Source organism: Culex quinquefasciatus, chromosome 1 (assembly GCF_015732765.1).
Source record: "Culex quinquefasciatus strain JHB chromosome 1, VPISU_Cqui_1.0_pri_paternal, whole genome shotgun sequence".
NCBI classification, from domain to species: domain Eukaryota; kingdom Metazoa; phylum Arthropoda; class Insecta; order Diptera; family Culicidae; genus Culex; species Culex quinquefasciatus.
This window is the reverse complement of record NC_051861.1, coordinates 10,262,503-10,288,188: the sequence shown is the minus strand read 5'-3', so window position 1 is coordinate 10,288,188 and position 25,686 is coordinate 10,262,503. Positions and strand designations below refer to the sequence as shown.

Genomic DNA, 25,686 nt, shown 5'->3' with positions numbered 1-25,686 from the left:
TTAAAACAAAATTAGTTTACAGATTGGAATTTCTATGAACGAAATTCGCCTATTTTGTCGCGAATTTAAAAAAAAAATTATTCCGATTTCGCCAAAACTAACCTTTCTCAAGATTGAGTTCGGAAGAAAATGTTAAATTTGAAGAACCAAAAACGAATCAGAATTACTTTTGTTTTCCTTAAATCTTGAATAAGGTTTACTCAAATCTAGCATTTGCAAATAAACTCATCTTTGAGTAAGTACCGTTTCGACGAAATTAGAGTGTTTTTGTCCGTGCAAACATGCAAGTGACGTCACCGCAAACCCCGCCAAAAGCTCGATTTCTCCAAGCATGCGGATGCTAAAACTGTAAACAAAAACAAAGTGGGCCGGGCCCGGCATCGACGACGGCTGATGATCGCTGCTGTCGGTGTGTGCGTGACCAAAGACGGCGCCACGCAAAGGCTAACTACTTCCAGCCTCTGCGGTTCAGCTACTTGGGCAGACTTTAGTCACTTGCAAACCGCGGTCGCGACTAGACACTACTCCTCGACTTAAGTTCGCTTCGCGATTTTAAATCTGACTGTGATTAATTACCCGTAACATACTCCCCCTCTCAAGTGGGCACTCCCTCAACAGGTGGCGCGCGGCACACTGTGATCGACCAGTGCTGTCATTGTTGGAGGTATTGTCGGTTTGCGTTCTTTTTGCGCTGTCGTGCGCGCAAATTTCGGCTCAATTTTGGAAATAACCTCATCTGTGTTTGTGAGATTGTGTGTTTGGGCGTGTTTTATTCTTTTATGAATGACACTCGCTCCATTGGGGCGTGACTCAGCGCCGCGTTACCAAATGTACCGCGAATTTTAATTAAATTAAGCGAACGCGAATTCATTGCACGAAATTGACTGTCAAATTCTGCTGAAAGCGACAACGACGACAAAGAAGCAAGAAAAAACCGTTATGTGGCGTGCGTTTGTTTGAGTGCTGGCGTTCGTCCGTGGTGTGGCGCTGTTGACAGTTCAAAAAAAAACGAGGAAAATGCACTCTAATTTATTTTTGCTCTAACAGGTTGTTGCTAGCTGGTTTAATTAAGGTTGTTTTTTGCTTTAGCGTGCATATTTTTTTTCTTTTTCAATAATTCTGCACAAATTTCAGAGTAAAATAAACAGTAAATAACACTTTTCCATCCAGCGAGTGGGATTGTGTGTCTGCATTTTGCAGTCGAGCAAAATTAAAATTCACAACAAGTAAATCAAGGACTTTTCCAGTCGATTGGCGTTTTTATCATGTGTGTTTACAGTCGGATTAAATTAAAATAAACATGTTAAATGCAACAGAATGCGTGTGGATTACTGCCTTTTGAAACTGCTCTTTTTAGTGGAATTTTCAGATTATTTTTTGGGCTTAATTACACTCCAGCCGACGTCAATGATTGGCTGGCTGAAAACGGATAGCAGTTGACTGTTTAAGGTTAATTAACTTTCTTGTTTACGTTACAACCCAATAACTCTAAAAAACCTCTTAGTTTTCATCGAAACCTACGCAGGTATGAGTTATAATGTCAAATGTCAAATTATGATGAAATATTCAAAATTTTGGTTAATTTTAAGGGAAACTCATCCCAGTCTGACATTTGACATCGGAAAAACTCATTTCCAAGCAAGTTTGGTTTTGTCGAAACAAGAGTTTTTTTAGCGTGTAGAGAGAAAAATGTGTTTTTCGTACACTCAAAATAAAAGTTATCTGCAAAAGGATTACTTTCCACTTTATTTTTTTTTCAAATTCACCCTTCGTCACCTTTTAAAATGGTTTCACTCTTTTTTAAACTGGTGTAAATTGTGACACTCTAATTTGAAACACATCAACCGTCAAAGTTAATCAGAAAATCAAAACCTTTTGTAAAGGTTAGTTATTAAATTATACTGAACAGTTCAACAAATACTTTTAAAGTATAAGGTTTTGAAAGTTTGACTTCTTTCCTAATGTAGTTGCTCTGACCATTATGACAACCTTGGTAAATTTATTTAACCCAGACACAAAAAAAAACCAATGCCAAATCCAATCTCTTCCAAATCCGGAAGTGTCTTAAACACCTACTGTCCAGACCTAAATCATCTCCAGATCCAGCTTCAACTCCGTCTAGGTCGTTGCTCTGGATTTCCTTTTCCGGTGCAGAACAGTGTGGTCCCATTCCAAATCTGGAACTGAAACGCGTCCCACGCACGCATCAGTACGCAGTGTCAAAATTCCCGAAAACGGACGCCGCAACAAACGGTCGCCACCCACCGGAGTAGCCGGCTTAGTCAAAATGAGTCATTGATTGTTTTCAACCGCGACAAGTCCACATCTCAGACTACCAAAGCAGGCGCCGATTTCAGACCTTGGAAATCATCGCCTGCTTGTGGAATCTTCTTCCTTGAATGGTTAAAAACGAAGAAAGGTCGCGAAACTGACAGCAGTGTTGCCAATCTCAAGGAAGTTGATTGAAAAGCGATAAAAGTGCAATATCTTCTTTGTCAGGAAAAAAGCAAGCTTCATGAGTGATAATCAGCAATATTAATCAGTGAAACGACGAAACGTAGTGCCAACAGCAAAAAACAACAGTGCTAAGCGACTTCAGCGCGAGCGTCAACCCGCCGAACCCCCGGCCCAATTATGGCAGCGCAAGGACCGACGACGGCCACCCCCGCCGTAATGACATCAAGGCTTACTCAGATGCAGGTAAGTTGGGGTGTTTGCCCACGCGCGCCACAAGCTTGCTTGGATTGATTTCTGCGTGTATGATCGCTATTTGCAAGGCAATTTATGGGAAAGGTCGCGCGCGCGGCTGCTTCCCGGTTGGCGTGCAGTCAGCTGTCAAAATGTGACAGGTCGGGTCGTATGTCAGCGGAGCGGTGTTGATTTTATGCGAAATTAAGTTTCTTTTTGTGTGAATCTTCCTTGTTCCTAGAATGAGACTCGCCTTCTTGATTTCAAGCAATGATGAATTTATTTGTTCTTACCTCCATTACATCACCTTTTGCAACGATGACCGCGAGTCGTTGAGTCATCATGCCCTCATCTCAAAACGGCGAAAAAACAGTAAAACTTTGAGCAAAGTGCGGGAGATTTTTCGAAGTTGTGGTTGTCACCATAAATGATTTATAGCTGTGAGTCAGCCATATATACAGAATCGTTAGCTCACGATGTGGTGTGGTAAATCATCACAACTTCCTAAATTTATTTGTTTCGATACTCGACAAAAGAGTTACTCCCAAACTCCATTATGGGATCTGCTATAAAAACAATTTGGACAATTTCTGGTTGGATTAAAATAAAACATTATCAAATCATTTCATAGTTTAGCAGGAAATCTTCACGTTTGAAGACCCTCGATCCATTTCTCCAGTCGATGCACAACGGCAATCGCAGCCATAGAACCCAATCCTGCACTAGAAAGTGGTAATTTATGGCTTCGCAAACGACATTTGTCAAGGTCAAACCAGCAACTTGCCCCAACCTCCTGCCAGGGTGCCTGCAACAGTTCCAAGCGAACATCCGCCTGCGTTGCATTCCCCGCCTACTGATGCTGCTGCAGCAAGCTTGTTTTCAATTAAAATTTATGACGCAGCCCTCCCTCCAGAACAGGCGCCACCACCGCTAGATGGCACTGCATGCGTTCTTCGCTTGACAGTTACAATTTGTAATAATTTTTCCTTTGTTGGAGCGACAATTTGGAGCTAATGCTGAGGTCATTAAAGTTTTTTTTTTGCTGCTCCATCAATTCGCCATTAGAGTGCTGCGCACTATTTTATTTCAGCACCAAATATGGCGTCCGGATCATCTTCCATTTGTGGATGCGATTATTAAAAATAAAACTAAGAGTCCGCAACGCCTCCGTTTGCCATAAACCAAGCAGGCGGCGCGCACGTGGTTTGTTGTTGTTTGTTTATGGCGCGATGACAACCGCCGTGTCGCATCTTTTTGCACGTCATCTCCAAATTTACCTTTTTTTCCTGCGTCCGGATTGCTTACCGGATCTCGCCACCTTGCTATGAACCAGAAAGCCATAAAAAGTCGCCGGCACCGGCTCTGATGGTAAGAAAAGGCACGAAGCACGAGATTTCTGGGCCAAGATTAGATTCATCAGGTTGGAAATGTGCCGCCGAAGGAGACGTGATTTATGCTCGGTTCCTACTGTTAAGGTTCACCGGTGGGGGCTCGTTCCGTTCATTTAACGACAGGACCCTTTATTGCACGCGCAAATTTTAAAGCTTTCATCCAAATGCTGTCGCCATAAAAGTCAGCTGACGTCAAAGTTGGCGCGTCCAATTTTCACTTCATTACTGGTGCCATAATCGACTTAAAACACGTTTGATGGCAAGCTTTGCCGAGGCTGTTTAAAAATTGAATTATCCAATTAATTAAATCTCATCTCTGTTGCCGCAAACACTGCCGGTCCCTAGGCCGGTACCCTGTTGCACGGTTGAAGATGATGGTGACCGCCTTTTCGGTTGGCTAATTATTACACCCATGTTTTACTTTATCGGAACAGAGACCCGACAAGTTTCTCCCGAGGTTTTGCGATGCGATGACACATGACTTTTGCGCTCGACATCATCGTCTCCGGCGTCGTCGGTGTACCGGAACGGAAACCACAAAACTCGGCAACGACTTGTGTTACCGGATCCTTAGCAACCACTTTTGTGCAGGGACAAGTGGGTGGGATAGGTTTTACGCAAATTTTGACAGCAAGCAAAATATACACAAAATTTAGCAAGTTTGGTCAAATCGATGTTAGCGTGTAATCATGACAGATACACTGAGAATTTAAGTTTTCTCAATTAGTTATGGTTTGTTATTTTTTTTTCACTTATCTGAAAAAAAATATCATGCAAAGTTTAAATTTTTCATTAAACTGTTAGATTTGGGTAGTTTAACACAAGTAAGGTTTGATTTCACTCATTTGTTTACAAGTGTTTGGTTTTAACAAAGTTTGATTGATTTTAAATGTGCGTGTAACTTCTCTGACAAAATAGTTCTGGGTCTTCCAGCTCATCACACATTCTCTACTCGTTGAAGATATTAAATTTCGCATGTAAAACCCCAGAAACCAAAGTCAAACAGAAGCGCAACTGGTTGGCTGGGAAGCTTTGTGTTTTCGCCTCAAGGGTTTGATTAAATTGTGTGTTTGTGGTGACTTTCAAAACACACACCCCCATTACACATTTCTATAAAGCTGTGGTAAGCTCATCTAGTTAGCCATGCCATTTTCTGAGCTGAGCTGACGAGGCGAGATGATGGCAAGCTGACACGACACGACGACGCCAGCTTGGATGATAAGCTGCGAAAGTGACAGTTTTCGGCACGATCAGGTGTTAGCAACACCACCACCCACGGGGGATTAATTGGGATTTCGGTAGAGCTAAACCTTCAACTGTCAGCTCACGAAAAGTTAAGGCGTTCAGTGTTATAAATTTACAATCTTCTTACGGGCTCACTCAGTGAGCGAACGATTTGCGATCGTTTCACACACTGTCAAAAGCTTAATTTTCCCAAAATTTTCCACGCAAAACGCGAGTTAAACGTCGCCGCCATGACAGTAAAAGTTTTCCCACAACCAGTTACTCACGCTTCAACACGCTCCCCATCCCATAGTCCAGAAAGTGTTTAAAATGCAAAAACTATGCCCGAAGAAAAGCTTCGTTTCCCACCTGCCCAAAAAAAAAAGAGAAGCTGTCAATTTTAATTAAAACTTTCATCATCCCGAACCACTCTCCGGAAAACAGGGGCTTTTAGCGTGCCACGGTAGGCGGTCCGGCGACCGTTCCGTCTTCATCAAGACCGACCATAAAATTTAATTCAATTTGAAAACTTGCCCATAAAACCGGACCAGCAGGCCGCCATCTTTATTGTTCCTGTTACCTGACATTTTTGTTGCCTGCACTGGACTAAAGATGGCGCAACGAGCGGTTAGGGGTGTCAATTTGTGATGGCGTGAACGTCAAACTGACAATTCATCAGAAAATGATTACCTTAGAAGATCATAATATTTACCTTTTTAGACAGGAGAAGCGGTTTAGGATTAGTAGACGAATTGCATTGGCAAAAACATTCCAACACTTCATTGCCACCTTAAATATTCTTAAAGTTTTTACTATGGCAATGCCCAGTGTTGCCAGTTTGTCAAGACTTGTCTTGTCCCTGGCTGGCTCCATCAACTGAAACTAAAATAAATAAAAATAGTAAAATGTAGACTCTTTCCATTTTATCCCCCCAAAGTTGGGACTGCGAAATGTGCATCCAGCAAACTCTAGCTGACATATTTATCGTTGTGTAACATCCTCCTAACCTCACTCTAGCGCCACTTCCATACCGCAAACCACTTTGTCGACGTCCCTCCCCCCACGGAAACCGGTGAAAGATGCAATTCTTTCGTCGCCATCATCATCATCAGCTCTTCCTTCGCTGAATAAACGACGCCATTGTTGTAAACAACTTCCGGCGGCTCCCTGTTGTTCATCGCAGCAATCCGGTCGTTCCCTTGCGCTACCCAGCCCTGCTGCTGTGCGATGACAGCTTTGACAGGACAGCAAAAGTACAATGTTTTGTCGGTGATGATGTTCCGAGAAGCGCAAACAACACCATTCCGGCAGGCTGGGAAATTAGCAGACCGTCTTCGTTTGTTTTAACGGCGGCCATCTTGGAAATCCATTTGCGGGCGACCTTTCCTACCTTGATTCAGATTCAGCCGTTAATTATGCAACATGTGTGCAGTGACCACGTGACGATGCGACCTTCTCTTTGCCTATATGTTCTAAATGTGCATCCGGACATTTCTTGGTCACCCTCTGCCCTATTCTTCCCGGGAGGTGTACAGATTTTAACATCCACGTGAATTCCGTGCTCAATTGAGCGTGTACACGTCTTATAGACATTATTCAAAGGTATGTCAAGCTTAGATCCCTTTCTCTACCATTGAAAACAGAGCAGGCGGCTTCTTCGTCCTTTCTCGGCTTACTTAGATGGTCTACCAAGACATAACCTCAACATTTCCCCATTTACCCTGGCTTGCGCGTTTTGACATGTTTTGTGTGTACACAAGACGGAACGGAATGTGTACGACCCACAGCCGGAAGGTATTTCCTGTTGCCGCCGCCGCCGTTGATCCGTCCTCCTTCCTGTCAATGTCAACGTGATCCGGAGGGGGCAGCAGGTGAATCTTCTTGAAGAATTTTCTGCTAGAAGCGGTTGTCAAAGACACGCAGGACCTGGCGCGTGACATCGTACTATTTCACCGTACGACCCTGGTCTCAGGCATTTTGAAATTTGTTGAAAAAGCGGAATGAAAGTGTCATGTAAATGGGGTTCGACTGTTATCAACAAGACGAAATGCTTGGCGATGGAACGTTGTAATGAAATGTATTGGCTGGATATTTAAACAACAAATTCCTCAATAAATTTTTTCTTAAGAATTTCTCCTCAGTTATGAGCAACTTTGAACGTTATTATTTCCATTTTGACAGTTGCCTACACGCTAACCTAAATCTAACGACATGACTTTGCTCATTTATTATTTCCAGCAATTTCCCCTTATCCAGTGTAAACAAATGACACCATAACTGTCAAAAAACAAACTAGGACACACCCAGAAAACTGTCGTAAAATGTATTTCATCCCACTGCTCTCCGCCAACTTTCACCAACTAATATCAATTATGGTCGACGAGATTGATGATAAAAATTTGATCTCGCTGCACACTGTGTGTGTCTGTGTACGTGTGCCCATCTGTACGTGTGCCACACAGTGAGTAATTTATTGCGTGCGGAAAGAGCAAGAACTTGTTCTGTTCAGCTCAGCGCGATCCGAGTAGTCTGTGAGATTTAAACGTCCCACGTGCGAAAAAAAAAACACAAACTATCCAATCGTTTTCATTACGATTTCCCTCCGTGCACCGCTCACATTCGCCACTTTTGAGATTGGTTTTTGTTTTCAATCAATTTCATTGCGAAAACATTCGGAGCGAGAGCGTTGGAGGGTTGGGTACTTGAAAAAAAAATATATGAAATCCCAGCATCGACGTCGGATGGAAAGCAAACCAACCTCCGATTAGCGATCCAAAACCACACACACTTGACCCAGATTTTCAAAAACTGACGGCAACGCGCCGGTTCGATGGAAAAGTGAGTCACTGCCATTGACAGTGTAGGGTCATAGACTTGAATTGAAGACTTTTTTGTGACAAATTTTGCTGTCAAATTATGAGTAAAATGTATCCATACTGTCTGAGCAACAAACTTCATTCTAAAACAAAAAACATTATTTTAATGTTACTTATTTTGGATAAGCGTGCTAAGAAAACTTTGAATGTCAAATTTTGCATTGAAATTACTAGAGCCCAACTCAAGAAAAATCGTACCAACTCTTAATTGCGGTGTATGCAAATTGATCATCCGCGATGATGATCATCGGATTGACGGACACCCAGACAACAAGCTTAACTTTGTTGACGTTTAACAGCACGACGCCGCCTCGAAATCGGATTTGCTAATTCGCGTTTGCTTTTAATTAGCATTTGCGAAGCACTCTCTAGCGGGATTGGAGTTGGATGATGAGTGGTCAAGCGCTGGTGCTCATCAAGAGGTTTGTTTACTTTCTGTCAAAACTTATCCACAGAGCTATTTTCAAGAAATCTAATTTGATCGAGAATTTGCCTATTTTGGACATGAATTGAAATAGTACTTTATGAATAGCTATAAAGTTAATTTCAACATATTGATGAAAAAGAATACATTTTAAATACTGTCCCCTAATCAACACCACCTGGACCAATTTCCATAAAGTTTCAGAGTTGTTTACCCCACACACTCACCATCCGAGGGGGAGGGAGCCTGAACCAACAGTAAAACGCACAATCACCATTAACTACTCATGCATCATTCATTCGTCAATATATTCCGGCACCAACAACTGCAGCTTTTCCGTGTTTTTTTTTTACGTAGGCGCCACTTTTTTATAATTCTAAAATTCTAAACTTCTAAAATTCTAAAATTCTAAAATTCTAAAATTATAAAATTCTAAAATTCTAAAATTCCAAAATTCTAAAATTCTAAAATTCTAAAATTCTAAAATTCTAAAATTCTAAAATTCTAAAATTCTAAAATTCTAAAATTCTAAAATTCTAAAATTCTAAAATTCTAAATTCTAAAATTCTAAAATTCTAAAATTCTAAAATTCTAAAATTCTAAAATTCTAAAATTCTAAAATTATAAAATTCTAAAATTCTAAAATTCTAAAATTCTAAAATTCTAAAATTCTAAAATTCCAAAATTCTAAAATTCTAAAATTCTAAAATTCTAAATTCTAAAATTCTAAAATTCTAAAATTCTAAAATTCTAAAATTCTAAAATTCTAAAATTCTAAAATTCTAAAATTCTAAAATTCTAAAATTCTAAAATTCTAAAATTCTAAAATTCTAAAATTCTAAAATTCTAAAATTCTAAAATTCTAAAATTCTAAAATTCTAAAATTCTAAAATTCTAAAATTCTAAAATTCTAAAATTCTAAAATTCTAAAATTCTAAAATTCTAAAATTCTAAAATTCTAAAATTCTAAAATTCTAAAATTCTAAAATTCTAAAATTCTAAAATTCTAAAATTCTAAAATTCTAAAATTCTAAAATTCTAAAATTTTAAAATTCTAAAATTCTAAAATTCTAAAATTCTAAAATTCTAAAATTCTAAAATTCTAAAATTCTAAAATTCTAAAATTCTAAAATTCTAAAATTCTAAAATTCTAAAATTCTAAAATTCTAAAATTCTAAAATTCTAAAATTCTAAAATTCTAAAATTCTAAAATTCTAAAATTCTAAAATTCTAAAATTCTAAAATTCTAAAATTCTAAAATTCTAAAATTCTAAAATTCTAAAATTCTAAAATTCTAAAATTCTAAAATTCTAAAATTCTAAAATTCTAAAATTCTAAAATTCTAAAATTCTAAAATTCTAAAATTCTAAAATTCTAAAATTCTAAAATTCTAAAATTCTAAAATTCTAAAATTCTAAAATTCTAAAATTCCAGAATTCTAAAATTCTAAAATTCTAAAATTCTAAAATTCTAAAATTCTAAAATCCTAAAATTCCAAACTGGCTCAAGGTTGCATTAACGTCACTTTGTTGAAAAAAACACCTGGTTCAATCTGCCGATGGTCATGTGTCACTCTCGAATGGACCCGGCTGGACACAAGCAGTTCTTGGTGTATACTGCCTGTTGAAGAGATGGCCGCGGAGCGAATGTTGACACACATGACGGTGTTGTGTGGCTGGAAGAGCCACATTATTCATGCATTAAATAGCCAGGATGTACCAATTTTCGATTTATTGTTAATCGAAACTGAGTAGTTTGACTAAATTTTAAACAGTTTTGAGTAAACCTACACAAACAAATTGTCAAAAGAGGATGCACTGAGAAAAAAAACATTGAATAGAACCAACTACAATTTGCTAATATAATTTCAAAATGTCTAAAACATTCAAGCTTTAAAGCTATCCCCAATCTGGCAGTACCTAATTTGTCTGAGCACACGATTCCGCCGAACACGGGCCAAAGCTTTTAGCTGATGGACATGTAACCAAACATAACCTCACTCCACCCACCGCCAAACCTGTGGCAAACGTCACGCGCCACGGCCAGCGTCAACGGACCGAATGACCCCTTAGGAGGGAGTGGGAATAAACACGGTAAACGTGTCCTCCGCGTTGTCCATCCCGAGAAGGAAGGGCGGAGGGGGCAATCCGCACTTTAGAACGTGTGCGTCACCGAGCGACAAGAAGACAGAGTTGGGACAGAGTCATGCAAATGCTTTAACCTGTCAATTAGAACGGGGTTTGGGGAGGGGGGGGGGACATGTTTTGTGTGTGTTCGAAGGAGGTTAGGGGTAGGTTTGATGGGGATTGGTCATCGAGTTGGGGTGTTCGAAAAACCGGAAATATATTGAAAATTTTAAAAATCAAGCTCCTATGACAAATGTATGGTGACGATGGTCTAAACGCAAAATGATCAACATTTCTTAAGAGTGTTTTAAAGTGAATATTGTCGCTGTCTAGTGCTAGTAGCTGAACATCCCTATTATTCTACCGCACTATCCCGATAATTATAGATCATTTGTGTGTTTGTCAATTTCCGCTGTCCAACCCTTCTCCAAAAGCCCCGCGTCGTCAGGATTGGGACTTGAAGAGCACTCCAAGCCGGCCCGGCCACCACCGCGCACAGGGGGAGGGTGGCCAGTCCACCGGTAACCGCGGAACGTGACGGATCGATTCCGGGTGGTGTTTGCTGCGCGCGCCTCCTCCAAGTATGCAACCGCACCGCGTCCCCTGGTGGCGAATAGCTTTTGCGAGTTTGTAAGAAATGAACAACCAACTGTCTTCGTCGGCTTCGTCTTCGCTGCTGACACGTGGCACGCTCATCAACGGCGCGGTCAGTATCAGCCTGGACGATTCCTGGACCGGTCGCAGCCTGCTGGAGGTGCTGAACCGCACCGGGAGTTACGATGTAAGGCATAAATTAAGGCGCACTTCTTAGAAGGGAAAGAGAGGTTCGAAGCTTGACTAAACAGGGTTGACAATGAAATTCTCGCGGCATGCTTCGATCGCAGCAAAGCGTCACTGCACTATTAGTGCAAACGAAACAACCCGATTTATCGATTTGTGTCTCACTGTTTTCGAGGGGAAGCCATGAATAATTCAGCTCCGGTGTGGTAGATATCGACGACGATTGATGGACTGACAACCACCTGCTGCAGTTCTGCTAGTCGGTTTCGGTTGGACGGTCCTTCTAGGAGGAGAAGGAAGAGTCGGACAGTTTTTGTACAAGTTCAAGGTTGGTCGTTAGATTGGTTGGTTATTGCGTTGCAATTAATTTTGGCTTAGAGTGAATTGAATTATTTTAAGATTAGAGCGACAAATAACAATTTGTAAGTAAATTAATTTCATTAAATTCAAATTAAAACAAGACAGTCTAAATTTGCTGACCAACAGCTTAATTTTGACGTTTGAGTGCTTTTTAATTCATTTCTCTACTTCTTAAAAAAATAATAATATGTCAATCTTCGTCAACACACACAAGCAGTTGCCCCGACCTCTCTTCGATTTTGGTAAAATTTTCTTTACGGGGTAATTTTATTCTCTGATCATGAATCGGAAGTCCATTTTGTGACGGTGGGGCGTTACGACCCCTTAATTTATTTCTGTATTTTTAGTTAGACAAGATTTGGTGTCCTCGGCAAAGTTGTAGGTTATGTTATGATTAGGGCTCGTGCACAGCTCGTACAGTACAGCCGCACAAATTCGGTCGACAAACATGCTCAATCATTGTGATGTTTTGAGCCACAAATCAACATTAGAACGATTGATTTCACTTGCATTACGTGCATAGTTAGCTTGGACATGATTTATATCATTCTTTACGAGTTTTAAACATAATAAAACATTTGTTGCGTAGCCAAACAACAAGCCCGTAAGATGCAAGAAACACTGTAACTTGTGAAAAGCACACACACACACTGTCACAATTTGTAGAAGTGTCAAATGGACTGAATATAGAGCCATTCTCTCCGAAATAGACGAAGTTATTAATCAGTTATTTTAGTGATTTGGTGGCAGTTTGGTGATTGTTTTTTCAACGGGATTGTGCAACCCACCAAAAAACATATTGCCGGTGGTTGGAGATTCGGGGGACGGCTCTCATTCGTGTGCTGAGCGATGAAAGCCGGGCGCTGAGTGTCAACAAGCGGTAAGCAAAAGTGGTGAAAATGTTTGCCCTAATGGGCAATTAGCGATTTGCCAAGAAAAAAGAGAAGAGTGCTATTTTTATCACTTTATTTCTAATTTAGAAGAAAAAAGTAAATTATTCTTGCCCACCAAAATGAAGATAATGACTGCACGTATCATTATCAAGTGGTAGATTCCTGCCAGATTTGGTGAAATGCTCAATTTCGTTGAATTAAGTTTGGTAGACCCAAAATAGTTACTAGGCCCAAAATAGGGACAAATACCCTATGAAAATTCAAAATTCAGTATCCTTTGAAGGAATTTTGTGATCGATTTGGTGTCTTCGGCAAAATTGTAGGTATGGATAAGGACTACGCTGGGAAAAAATGATAAATGGTAATTTTTTTTGCGATTTTTAATTTAACTTTTTGTTACTAAAATTTATTTGCAGAAAAACACTATTTTTATTTTTTATTTGCTGATATGTTTTAAGAGAAATCAAATGCCAACTTTTCAGAAATTTCGACCGAGTTATAAATTTTCGTATCAATAGCGTTTTACCTAAACTTTGCCGAAGACACCAAATCGATCCAAAAAAGTTCGATTACGTAGAGAATTGCTTTTTCTCGAGCTTTAGAATAAAGTCATTATAACTTTGCCGAAGAGATGAAATCGATCAGAAAATTTGCATACAACGTGTTTTCAACCGTTCAAATTTACCACGTTCATTGAATCATTTCTTCTATTGAGCAATTCCAGCTCAAATCAGGTTTTTTTCTGGTACTTTTGTACCTGACCCTCTCCGATTTCAATGAAACTTTATAGACATGTTATCCTAGGCTTATACAAGCCATTTTTGTGTATATGGAGCCAATAGTACTCGAAAATAACTTTTGAAAAGGGCGTAAGGCATTTAAATATTTTTGTATTTTGTAATTTAAAAAATACTGTATCTCGAAGCCGTTGCGTCGCATCAAAAAGTGGTCAAAGACAAACTTGTAGGAAATTGGACAGACTTTCTGAAAAAAATACACTGAAACAAAAATACACGCCACATCTATGAGATTTTTTGATTTTTAAGTCTAAAACGTAAATGTAAAGGTGATGTCACGATTTGCTTTCGTTCAAAATTTTTGTGGAAATGGCCTAAAATATAACCAAAAGACTGACGAAAATGCAGGATGGTATGTCTCTCCTAAAAAAATACAAAAATCATTTACTAAAACTGTTTTTTTGAAAAGTGGTCTAAACGTCAAAATTTTTGAAAACCAGTGGTGGGAATCGATTCTCCAGACAATTTTACATAAAAGTCTCCATATTGACCATTGTCCTATGTCCAATCTTTGGGAAGATACAGCGGTTTTAAAAATGAAAATGTTGAAAAAACGGTTTTTTTGTGGTTTTTGGCAATTTTCATATGAATGACTTGGTTTTTCAGTCTCGTAAATATTTTTACCGGAAAGCTCGTCCAAATTCCCATAAGTTTTCCCTTGACAGATTTTTGATTTATATCGTTTTTATATTTACGTAATCAAATTTACTATCTTGGTTTCTACCACACTGAAAAAAATATTCAATTATCAGTTATGAGCAATGTAATTATGCTCATATCTGTAAGCCCTTAAATCCAATTGAAATGCTGTCAAAGGCAAACTTATGGGAAATTAGACGAGCTTTCCGGTACAAATATTTACGAGACTGAAAAACCCAGTCGGTCATATGGAAATTGCCAAAAACCACCAAAAAACCCGTTTTTTTCAACATATTCATTTTTAAAACCGCTGTATCTTCCCAAAGATTGGACATAGGACAATGATCAATATGGAGACTTGTGTGTGTGTGTGTGTGTGTGTGTGTGTGTGTGTGTGTGCAACCAATCAAACGGGACCACGTGGCCGCTTCTTACAAATTGAGTTGTTTCCATGTATTTTAGATTTTTTATTCTATAGATGCAAATAACTTGCATAGGCATTTGGAAGGTGTTAGCTCTGCCGAGCTTCGGTGACCCATTTCTACGCTGGCTAGCCAAGCGCGAGGTACCTCCGCTGAACCGACAAGCCCCGCCCTAAAGAACGGTTGCATCAATTTGATCCAAACGTTATTCAGAATTGTGGTTTGGTTGAGCGTTTTAGCAGAATGCATTACTGTGAATACAAAGAGACGAGTTGTCCTTTTAATTCCGCTATATATTTTAATATCTTGACAGATACGTATTTCGTCTACTACTTGCAGACTTCATCAGTGTTCTGTTCTCGACCAGAACAGAACACTGATGAAGTCTGCAAGTAGTAGACGAAATACGTATCTGTCAAGATATTAAAATATATAGCGGAATTAAAAGGAACAACTCGTCTCTTTGTATTCACAGTTATTCAGAACTTCCGGACCCTCGTCAAATGGACAAAGCGTATATAATTGTTAGCAGTAACAGTATTCCTGATTCCAGTCATAGCTCATAATGCCGCGAATTTGGACGGGGGAACTAACCTCGCCTTGAGCAATTTAGATTTTTTGTTCATGTTCAGGAATTTCAAGAATTTATATTTCCTTAACTTTCTCGTTGGGAGCAGATGGGAATCGAACCCAGAACTATTCGCTTATAAAGCGAACATTGTAACCAGTCAGCCACGGCCGCTCTTGCAACACTTGAAAATTAAATAAGGATGCAAAAAGGAAATTCCTCACCGGGTTTGAACAACACGATCTCGAACAGCTGTTCTATGCCGCGGAAAGCGCAAATCTAAATCCCTCAGCTCCACCTAGTTGTACATATTGGTCAACTTCCACTGGTCTTCTTCAGACCAAAATTTGATAGCAATCGCCACCCAGCGCCGTCCGATAAAAACTGTCCGTAAGGCGAATTTAGTAATTCACTTGGTTGATGGCCGGCGCGGACAAAACAGTTTCCTTCTTCACCAGGTGCACAAGTTTTAAAACATTCACAAACCGTTCGAATAATTTTGAAGACATTTTAAATTTTGTCTCAAACATGTGAATGACAGGAGCACAAAAATTTGCGTCCGACCCGCAGCGCGACCTATTTTGATCTATCATGATCAATATGGAGACTTTTATGTAAAATTGTCTGGAGAATCGATTCCCACCACCGGTTTTCAAAAATTTTGACGTTTAGACCACTTTTCAAAAAAACAGTTTTTGTAAATGATTTTTGTATTTTTTTAGGAGAGACATACCATCCTGCATTTTTCGTCAGTGCTTTGATTATATTTTAGGCTATTTCCTCAAAAATTTTGAACGAAAAAATCGTGACATCACCTTTAAATTTAAGTTTTAGACTTAAAAATCAAAAAAATCTCTTAGATGTGGCGTGTATTTTTGTTTCAGTGTATTTTTTCAGAAAGCCCGTCCAATTTCCCACAAGTTTGTCTTGGAACACTTTTTGATACGACGCAACGGCTTCGAGATACAGTAATTTTTAAATTACAAAATAAAAAAATATTTAAATACCTTACGCCCTTCCGAAATGTTATTTTCGAGTACTTTTGACTCCATATACACAACAATGCCTATGGATAACTTTTCTACAAAGTTTCATTGAAATCGGAGAGGGTCAGGTACAAAAGTACCAGAAAAAATCCTGATTTGAGCTGGAATTGCTCTATTGTTAATAAAATTAGCATAATTTGTTGAACGTTACCCTCCTCTGTTTCCGGTGTTGTTTTTGTTTCTATCATTCCAACTTTGATATATAATCCAATAACGGAAGTAAAAAAGGAAACGCAACCGGAAACTAAACAACTTCAAATAATGGAAAAATTCCAATCCATGTTTTCGAAACTCTACACCCAGCACGGGAGAGAGTGACTGGCACACAGTCAATAGTTTGCCTTCCTGTTGAAACTGATAGCTCTTGGTCGGAGCTTGCAGCAAATCTTTCAAAGTTGGTCCAGAGAGCTTCCTGCCCTTAGGGTAAAATTGCAAATGTTGCCCTTTTTATTCTGTCAAACTTGGCCCACCATTGGCAACCTTAACCTATTCTTAAGAAGAAATTCGCTGAATTGCACTTTCCCACTTACTATTCGCCGAATAAGTGTGCGATTGTGTGTTTATGTGAGGATGTGTGTGTGTGTGTGTATCAATTCTCGATTGCATTCCATTTTGTGCATCGTTTGAAGTGCACTAAGTAACTGCTAGTGCAAATCGGTTGCACTGTGAGAGAAAATTAGTCACATTTCAAAATTTCAAGTTTGACGTTTCGGCCACCTTTTTCCCAAACCCACTCTTCCTCAAGGTACGAAAGCGCCATCTTTGTTTCCACTAGCGCAAACTTGCCAGCTTTTTTCCAACCGTGTGTCAGCAACAGCACTCAAGAAAGTTCATTTCCTTCGCATAAACAAGAACCATCTCCGCGGGTCTGTCCATTTCCGGGGTCCGGGAAGGGTACAGTCTCGATGATATTGCACAAAGGCAAAAGTTTTCTCGCAAGTGGCTCGAATCGAAGCAGGGTGCATTCAAGTGGAATTTGAAAATTTCGCCATATTGCAAAAGGGGAGCGAGAGAGTGCAAACATGAGCTTGCCAGTATTTCAGGGAGGATTATTTCATCGTTTTTCGTATTTCTTGTCTGGTAAGGGCCAAGTTCGTAAGTTCCCTTCTGCAAAAGGAGCTTGAGTTTCCGGTGTGGTTCTCCGTGCCCCTGCAAATTGCACAATTTGCCGGTTCCATTGGATCTCAAAATCTCATTTGTAAGCAAATTTCACCGACAACGTCGTCGGACTTTTTTTTCTTTTTTTGCTACGCCAAGTCCCCGTAGGGAAATGGCAAATGAACAGTCAAGCAATTTTCCCTTTATTGAATTTGGCGATGGGGAGAGTAGCAGCGAAAAAAAAATCTACGAGAAAAGAAGCTCAAACGAACTCCGACGAGCCAGACAGTGAGGGAAATGATCGAAAATCGTAACATAACCTCGAAAAAAAAGTGAATATCGCAGTGGTCGACAAAATTTCACAGTAGGCGATGCGCCCGGAGGTAGAATGGGAAGTAAATTTATGCTGTCAATCAAAGTAAACAAACCCGCAAACCAGGAGGTTCCTTGGATGCGGATAGGGGACGACGGAAATTAAACCTTGCTCCCACCATGGAATCAACTGGGATTACTTTGTCACATGGCCCGGGCAAGTTCCGAACTTATTTGTGGGAAATGTGGCCATTGTTTATGGGCAAAATTTGTAATCCTGTTTGTGACTCGGTTTGTGATCATAAGATTGATGCTGGAAAAGTTACATTTCTGAAAAAGCTTATTTGCGGGTTTAATCCCGTGTAAAATTGTAAAGGATAAGGTTTTCAATAAAATTAATTTTGTAACATCCAACAAACCAAACACTGTTTACTACATAAATTCAAGGCCCAATCCACAAATGACGTTGCATTTTTTATGGATTGACGAAATTCTTATCAACAAATCCGATCTGTTTTCTTCAAACTTATTTAAAATTGCTAAAAACTTGTACAGATAGGACATGTTGATTGCATAAAAAATATTACGTCTAGTTTTATAGCAAACTTATCCTAGCCTCAAACCACCTCGCAAACATCGCTCAAACAAATCAGGCTCATTAGTTCCCCCTCCACCCAAGAGATTGTTTTCCACCAAACAGGTACAAACAAAGCTCGGAAAAAGCTCCCAACACAAAACCAAACGAGTAGCCTTCATTACAGAGAGCATTCACAAAACTGCACCCGTGACTGCTCAGTGGGCAAAGTTTCAACCCCGGATTCAATTTGCCCCAATCAAGGAGAGCCTTCGCTATAAATACACAAAAGTGTGCGCCACTCACACACAACCAAACAACTACACCGAACGGTAGCTACCGTTTTGGCTGCAGCAAAAGGTGCACCACTCTTTTCCGTTTCAATTTTAAACCGTCATTTTGGGTTAGTTTGGAAACACTGTTTTGGTTAGAATTTCAAGTGCTTGCCATAATGGCGGCAGCTGTCAAACTTTTTATGGTATTTTAAGCAAAACGGCAAAACACGTGGTCAGTGTCACCCCTTTGGACGGCACTGCACCTGGGGTTCCTGTAACTCGAACCTGAAGCAAACACTTTTCCTCTCTACCCGCCTACTGGGTTGTTTCGAAACTAAACAAACTTTCGTCGTGCGGCGGCTCCAAGCAGTTGCTACTGGGGCGGAAAGTGCAGTATCTGCTGGTTTTGAGGAATATTTTTTAATGAAATTTTCTTTTTTTTACAAATGGCTTTAAAGAATGCGGTTCTTTTTGTAAAATTATGGCGCTTTTAGTAAATTTTACCCAAATTGCCTATTTTTAGGCGTTTCCATGGCTTACTTTGTTTTGAGAGTTACCTACCAACCTCCACTAATCACAGTGGAAAAAAGTGGGGTGGAAACTATCTACTAACTAACTACATCGGCTAGTCAGTACTAGTTTCACCTGCCACCGGGAAGGACGATAGCCCGCGCGCGGACGCCTAAAGCTAGACCGTATAAAGAGTTTGCCCCTGCAAGCAGGCAAAACGCATTCCTCGCACAAGGAAGAAATTCCATGCATTGTTATTGTTGTAGTTGGGAGTAACAAAGAAGAAGAAGAAAAAACGTGCATGTCTCACGCCATCTCCTGGATGGCTGCAACCGATCTTTTTTTGCCAGCATCAGCTGCTGACAAACAATAGAAGAATAGAAAAAAAGGGGGGAGGCTCGCGCAAAGAATTTTCAAAGAAGAAAAAAATGGTTTCGTGGGAGTGAGAACAATAGCAGGAAGCTGAAAAAAAGCATTTCACCATTGCGAACGGAAGTCAGGCGAAGCAAAACAGTGCAGATTGCACACAATAATTGTGCAATAACATCCAGTGCGAAGGGTCGGGGGCCAATTGTTGTTGGGGTTAGTTGGCAACGCTAGCTAGAGGACTTCATGCGTTGAAAAGTGTGCAGAAATGAAGTTAAAATCTCTTGATTATGTGGACATTATCGAGAGCTTTACCAATCGCTATGAGCACATCGTTAAAAAGGTAGGATTGATTTGAAAAACAATAAATATTAGTAATTTTGTCATTTTGGTCAACTGCTACAAAAAGATCTGTAATTTACAGCAACAACAAAATTAAACTTCTGAAAAATTTCCTGTAGAAATCAATGTTGTCGAATTTCTTAACTTAAAAAAATGTCAAAATTGACAACATTGTTGTTCAAAATCGGAAGAAATGTTCAAAAACATTTTAATGTTTCCAAATTTAGCAACATATAGTTACCGGATTTGCTCACAGGATTACTATCCGTGTATGTTTACACTATTTTCCAACTACACAAAAATATAAAAATATCAAAATACCAAAATACAAAAAGAAACAAAAACAATGCAAAAAACACACAGAAAAATACTAACATACCAATATGCTGTAATTAATAATAATAATAAATGATGTTAAAATTGTAATATTTCCGCAAAATTCGAACTGAATGTGAATTAATATCAAAAACAATATGATTCTATAAATCAGTATTTTTCAATTCACATAAAAAAAGTTTGTAAATTTTTCTTTTTTTTGGTGTTAAACATATCCAAAATTAATATTCTCAAAAAATATGTTGTGCTCTTTTTTCGGTCACAAAGTAAGTTGAAAATTTATGACCTTGCCCAAGACACATCAATTCTCGCTTACTTTTTCAAAAGGGCCTATGCACATAGGAAAGCCATGCCGCATTGGTTGTTTTGAAAAAGTACTCTGGAACTTAAGAATATTTAGCGGGGGGATGGCAACCCTATTCCAACCAAAGCAAACTGACAACAGTCGACATTAGTACGGTTGTCAAATGAGAGCCCACAACAAAAACAATAGCTGTCAAATGGTAGCCCATAACAAATCATTGTTTGGGCTTTTGATGCTCAAATTACCCGCAATTCAAACGATAAATACCTGAAAAAACACGTGAATTGTGTTGCTGATGGCAAAATCTATCATATCCTTGGAGATTCCATCCCAATATTGGCTGAAAATTCATATCGAAAAAAGTGATTTTTCTGTTTACCTTTTTTTGCTTTTTTTTTTTTTGGTCCATCAAACAGTGCGCCCGTACACTGTGAATCGGCATTACAAATTTTTCAGTTTGGTTTTACACATTTGCATGGGACTTTTGAGTTTAACCAAGATAACACCTTTCGTGTTACCAAAGTAATATGAATAATACTGATTCACAGTGTTTGTAATCTGAACTTCCAAGATGGCGGCTTCTTCGCTACCCTTCGCTAGACACATACCAAATTCCAAATTATGCGTTACGTAATAAAAGAACGCTCCAGTCACGACGTTCTAGCAGGATTCTAGCAGAGTTCTCACAGAGCTGGATATTCTTACAGCATTCTAGCAGAAATGTTCCACCGTTCTAGCAGGATTCTGGCAGAACCAGCTCTGCTAGAATATTTCGTGACTGGGAATGATATTTCCGAAAGGCATCCAAAGAAAGGTCCGACAACAACTTTGTAGTGGTTTGACGTTAGCGGAGGGTGCAGAAAAGTTTGGTTAAGTCACTGGTTGCAAAAAAAAACAATGGACAGCTGTCAAACTTGTATTTAAACAACTTCAAAGGAAGAACCAGGGATTTGACACGCATGCAGTTTCCTGAAGTCCCCACCAGCGCTGTCAATATTGTTTACGTATGGTTTTGGAAAGGTCGTATGAAACAAATACATTTTTTTTCTCAAATTATGTTTTTTGTTAGTTTGTACCTCCGTTTTAACTTTTTTTTTTTTGCATATATATGCGAGATAGTTACAAGTATTACGTTATTTTTTTACATTTAACATTTATTAGATCAATAAAACAAAGTTCTACTTGGCCATGCAAGAAAAACTACACAACACACTGAACTGAACTAAAAACTGAATAGCTTCAGTTTCCTTGAAACAAAATAAAATTTGTTTGATATTTCCGTTGTGTTAAAATCCTGTCCGTTGTGTTAAAATGAATTACGCTTTCAGAATACTAACTAAATTTCTGTCGAAAATGCTTTAAACTAGCTGTAACTGAACACCAAAGTGCTGATAAGCCAACATTAGGTTTTCGATGGAATTATATGCTATTCCCCTAGTTCAAATTTGAGAAAAAACATAAATCTTTCTAAAGACAAAAAACCGGAAAAAAGTTTTTATTATTATAAACTTGGTTCGATCTTGGTTCGATTTTGACTTCACTCGCTTTGTATGTGGATGACAGTCGTGTCGTAACCGTGGGAAGAACCAATGATTTGCAAATATGGAGAGCTCCCACAAAATCAAATGCAAATATAAAAATAATACAAAATATCAATGTTCGAACATTGAAGGTTGCACTAATGCTCGTGACTTTTTAATATATTTTTTATTTGACAATAGAGCTTTATGACGTTTCGCGTACGCACACTAGCGCACCATTTGATTTTGCTGGCCGGACAAAATTTAACCTCAATCTTGTTCGTGTACGTACACGCAATACATGCGCACGTAGATAACTCTATATGCAGCCATTATCGCAACCTGCTAAAATTTATGTTTTGTTCAAAAGAAAACTGTTTTAGGTTATGTCATAAAAGTGTAAATTTTCTCATAAACCTTCTCTCGTCTGCCCACAGATGCGATTCCAGCAGCGCCAGCAACAGGAACGCGACCAACGGAAGGTAGAGATGGTGTCCGCGACCAAAACCGTGACGACCACTTCCGGCAACAGTAGCAGTAGCAGCAGCACGATCCGCTCGTCGGCAACCACGGCCATCCACCAGTCCGTGACGACCAGTTCCGCCGTCCAGCAGCAGCAGGACCTGTCCGCTTCGCTCGGCGCCGGCAAAGTCCGGGCAATGTTCGAACAGCGCAAAGCGGCCGGAATCGACAAAAGCTACCCGCTGCAACCGATCGGGCAGGTTGTCAGCAAAAATGGCAACACTGGCGCCGCGCCATCCAAGGGGGCGGCGGCGACGGCGAACGGGCTGAACAACAAAACGCGCGTTCCGCCGATTTCGGCCAACACGAAGGCTCGGCTTGCTAGGCAGCACCAGCAGGAAAACGGAAATGGGGAGGTGACAGGGCCGTAGCCAGGATTTTTGTTCGGGGGGGGCTTGGGTGCAAAAATTCAAGGAGTATAAAAATCAGCAAATCATTTATACCATCACTTGGTTTGTGGTATAATTATTGAGATGAATTGTAAAATTTTAATGTATGCAAAAAAGTTTTCGAAGATTTTCATATTAAGTTTTCAATGTATTTATTGAAGAAACTCGTTCGTCATTTTTTTTCTTTATTTTAACAGCTTGTTTGTATTAAAGGAGTAGAGAAAGTGTTTTTTTTAACATTTTCTTGAATTGTTTAATTGTAATCCAATTTCGTGATAAACGTCGCTAAATTTAAAATATACTTAACTTGAATCAAATTTTTGAAAGCATAAATTTTTTTTAAAAGTAATATCGATTTATCTAACCATAAGTATTATGTTTTCTGTATTTTATACTGAGAGAAATTTTAAACCGTCTGGATTTACATTTTCAGCTGTGTGATAATTGTGATGGTTTATCTAACATTTTTCATTTTTTCTAGCACAACATAAAACTCATAACTGGAATATTTGTTTTTCTTAAAATTTTATAAACAAACTTAAACAATGTTTTATTTTAATTGTTCTAAGCTATTGAAGCCATTTCATATTTTGCAAAGCTCCTGGTGCTCTCAAAAATAAATAATTTTAATGAAATACAAAAAAATAAAATCGTTGAAATTTCAGCTTCTGAAGTGTCTCCATGGCAACAAAAAAATCAGTGCCTGTGTTTAATTTTAATGTGTTAAAAAATTTAGATAAAATGTATTAAATTATTTTTTAACGCCAAAATATAATCTGGGAGAGTTGTTAATAATGCATATGTAACCATTTTTAAATGCATATGTAACCGTTAAAATTTTCCTCGATTGCATCAAACATTAAAACGAATCATGTTTAACTTTAATATTCCGACTAAACGCCATTTTCAAATTCATTACTCATTGTATTCTGAAAATTTGTCCAGAATTTGAGCAAAAAAAAAATTTTAAAACATGACAAAAAAAATTAAATCAGATCTCAATTCTAAAGATATTTTTTTAATAAAATTTTAATCTATATACATATTTAATAATTTAGGATTGTAACCATTTATTAAAATCGATGTTTGTTCAACCAATATCTTGACTCTAGGAACAAAATCCTGCACATTTTATGGTTTAGAAATTTTATATTTACGAAACGTTGCTAAATTAAAAATAAAGAAAACTTTATGTAAGAATTCATAAATTGATTAGTTTTATCCTGTAAATCTAATCTTAGTCTGCACTTGAATTCAAACATACCAATATTCGAAGCATCAAAAAAATAAGATTATTAAAACATAATTTATTGAAATGATTGAAAATTATTTTTTGAATATCTTTATTTAAAAATGATAAAAAATGTTTTTTTTATAATTTAAGGATTTTTTTAGTTGTAATTATTTTATATTTTTTTATGTATTTGTTTTTTTTTTAATTTTTGGAATTTCTGATTTTTTTTAAATTATCATGTGTAGTTATTATCTTAAATTTTTGTTTTAAAAATAAAGAATACTTTATGTAAGAATTCTTAAATCAATTACATTTTTCCTGTAAATCAAATCTTAGTCTGAATTTTGCAACAAGAACTATATTTTACTTTCAAACGAAAATTTTAAAAAATGTCCTGTAGTACGGAGACTCTTAAAACTCCATAAAAAAATCTCAAGGAACGGTCAAGAAAAGGTTTACGAAAAGACTTCTCTTAAGCGGTACGCAGCTGAATAGGAACAGAAACAAAAAGCGTCGTTTGATATTTCTTCGGGAACAATATGTGTTGATGAGATTTTGATTTGTTTATTTGGATGCGACTGAAAATAACGTTTGAAAATAATGAATTCGCTTAAATAATATTGAAGAATTGCCTCATGAAGCTGACTATCAAAACGCTGATTCTTAAAATGCTGAAATAAGGGAAAAGCCATTACAAAAATCACTTAATTTTCTGGTAAATATAAATTAATTTAGGAATACTAGAATTCAAACATAAAAATATTTAAAGCATCCAAAAATTAAGATTGAAAAAACATAACTTATTGGATTTTGAATAACTTAATTTTAAAATGATATTTTTTTTTAGTTTAGGATTTCTTAAGTATCAATTATTTTATTAATTTTTCAGTTTTAGATTTTTAAATTTTTGGAATTTCAGATTTTTTGATATTATTCTGTTGAATTGTTATCTTAAATTTTTTATGTTTTTATTATTTTTATTTTTGATTTTGAAAATTATGAAAATTTAGAAATTTGGAAGTGTAAAATTTTTAAATCTTCAATTAGCCGTTGCGAATATTATTCTGAAGTTTATGTCACTAAACTCTGACCAAAGTTGAGAGGGTTACAAATCAAAACTACAAGCTATGGTTTTATTATTTTAAAAGTGTTCAAAACACACTTTAAATCAGTACAGTTGTTTTGCATCATTAGTTTTCAAAATATCTAGCTGATGGCGAAATCCTTTTTTCGTGAGAAAAAACTTTCCGCGGTTCCGCGACATGTTACAAAAATTCTAAATATTTTTAAACGAGCCCAAACATGTCGTATATGATTATCAAAGCAGGAAAAACATTTCAAATTTGTTTTCCGGACCGACCTGGTCGCTGGTCCTAAAAAGACTTAATCGAAATAAGTTATTTCCATTAAAATTGTGAAGCTATTTTTTTTTTAATATTGTATTTGCTCTCTGTTTTTTGTAAATATTAAATATTTACAATTGATATTCAGAAATAAGAAATTATAAAAAAAATAATAAAGAAATTTTAAAATTTTCAAAATGCAAATTCTAATCTGTAAAATCCAAAAAATAGAAATTAAATAGTATAAAAATTAATTATTGATCAGAAATTATATAATTTGAAAGTGATGTTTAATTAATTTAATTTCAGAGTTTTTGATTCCAAGCT

The 25,686-nt window shown here is 37.7% G+C and overlaps 1 protein-coding gene across 7 annotated transcripts in view; it reads left to right on the top strand.

Moving 5' to 3' along the window:
- The first annotated feature begins 483 nt into the window (after positions 1 to 483).
- Positions 484 to 25,686, top strand: part of LOC6039938 (serine-rich adhesin for platelets) — a 39,595-nt gene continuing 14,392 nt past the window's right edge. Inside the window, exons 1-3 of one of the 7 annotated variants that reach the window (XM_038248163.1) lie at positions 484 to 664; positions 2,500 to 2,700; positions 22,309 to 22,749. In XM_038248163.1, the coding sequence (XP_038104091.1) occupies positions 2,635 to 2,700; positions 22,309 to 22,749 (507 nt within the window). In that variant the 5' untranslated portion in view covers positions 484 to 664; positions 2,500 to 2,634. Of the gene's footprint in view, positions 665 to 2,479; positions 2,701 to 11,236; positions 11,511 to 11,699; positions 11,932 to 12,608; positions 12,750 to 19,122; positions 19,713 to 22,308; positions 22,750 to 25,686 lie in introns of those variants that run through there. The other 6 variants (XM_038248170.1, XM_038248152.1, XM_038248176.1 and 3 more) reach the window with 6 other exon arrangements.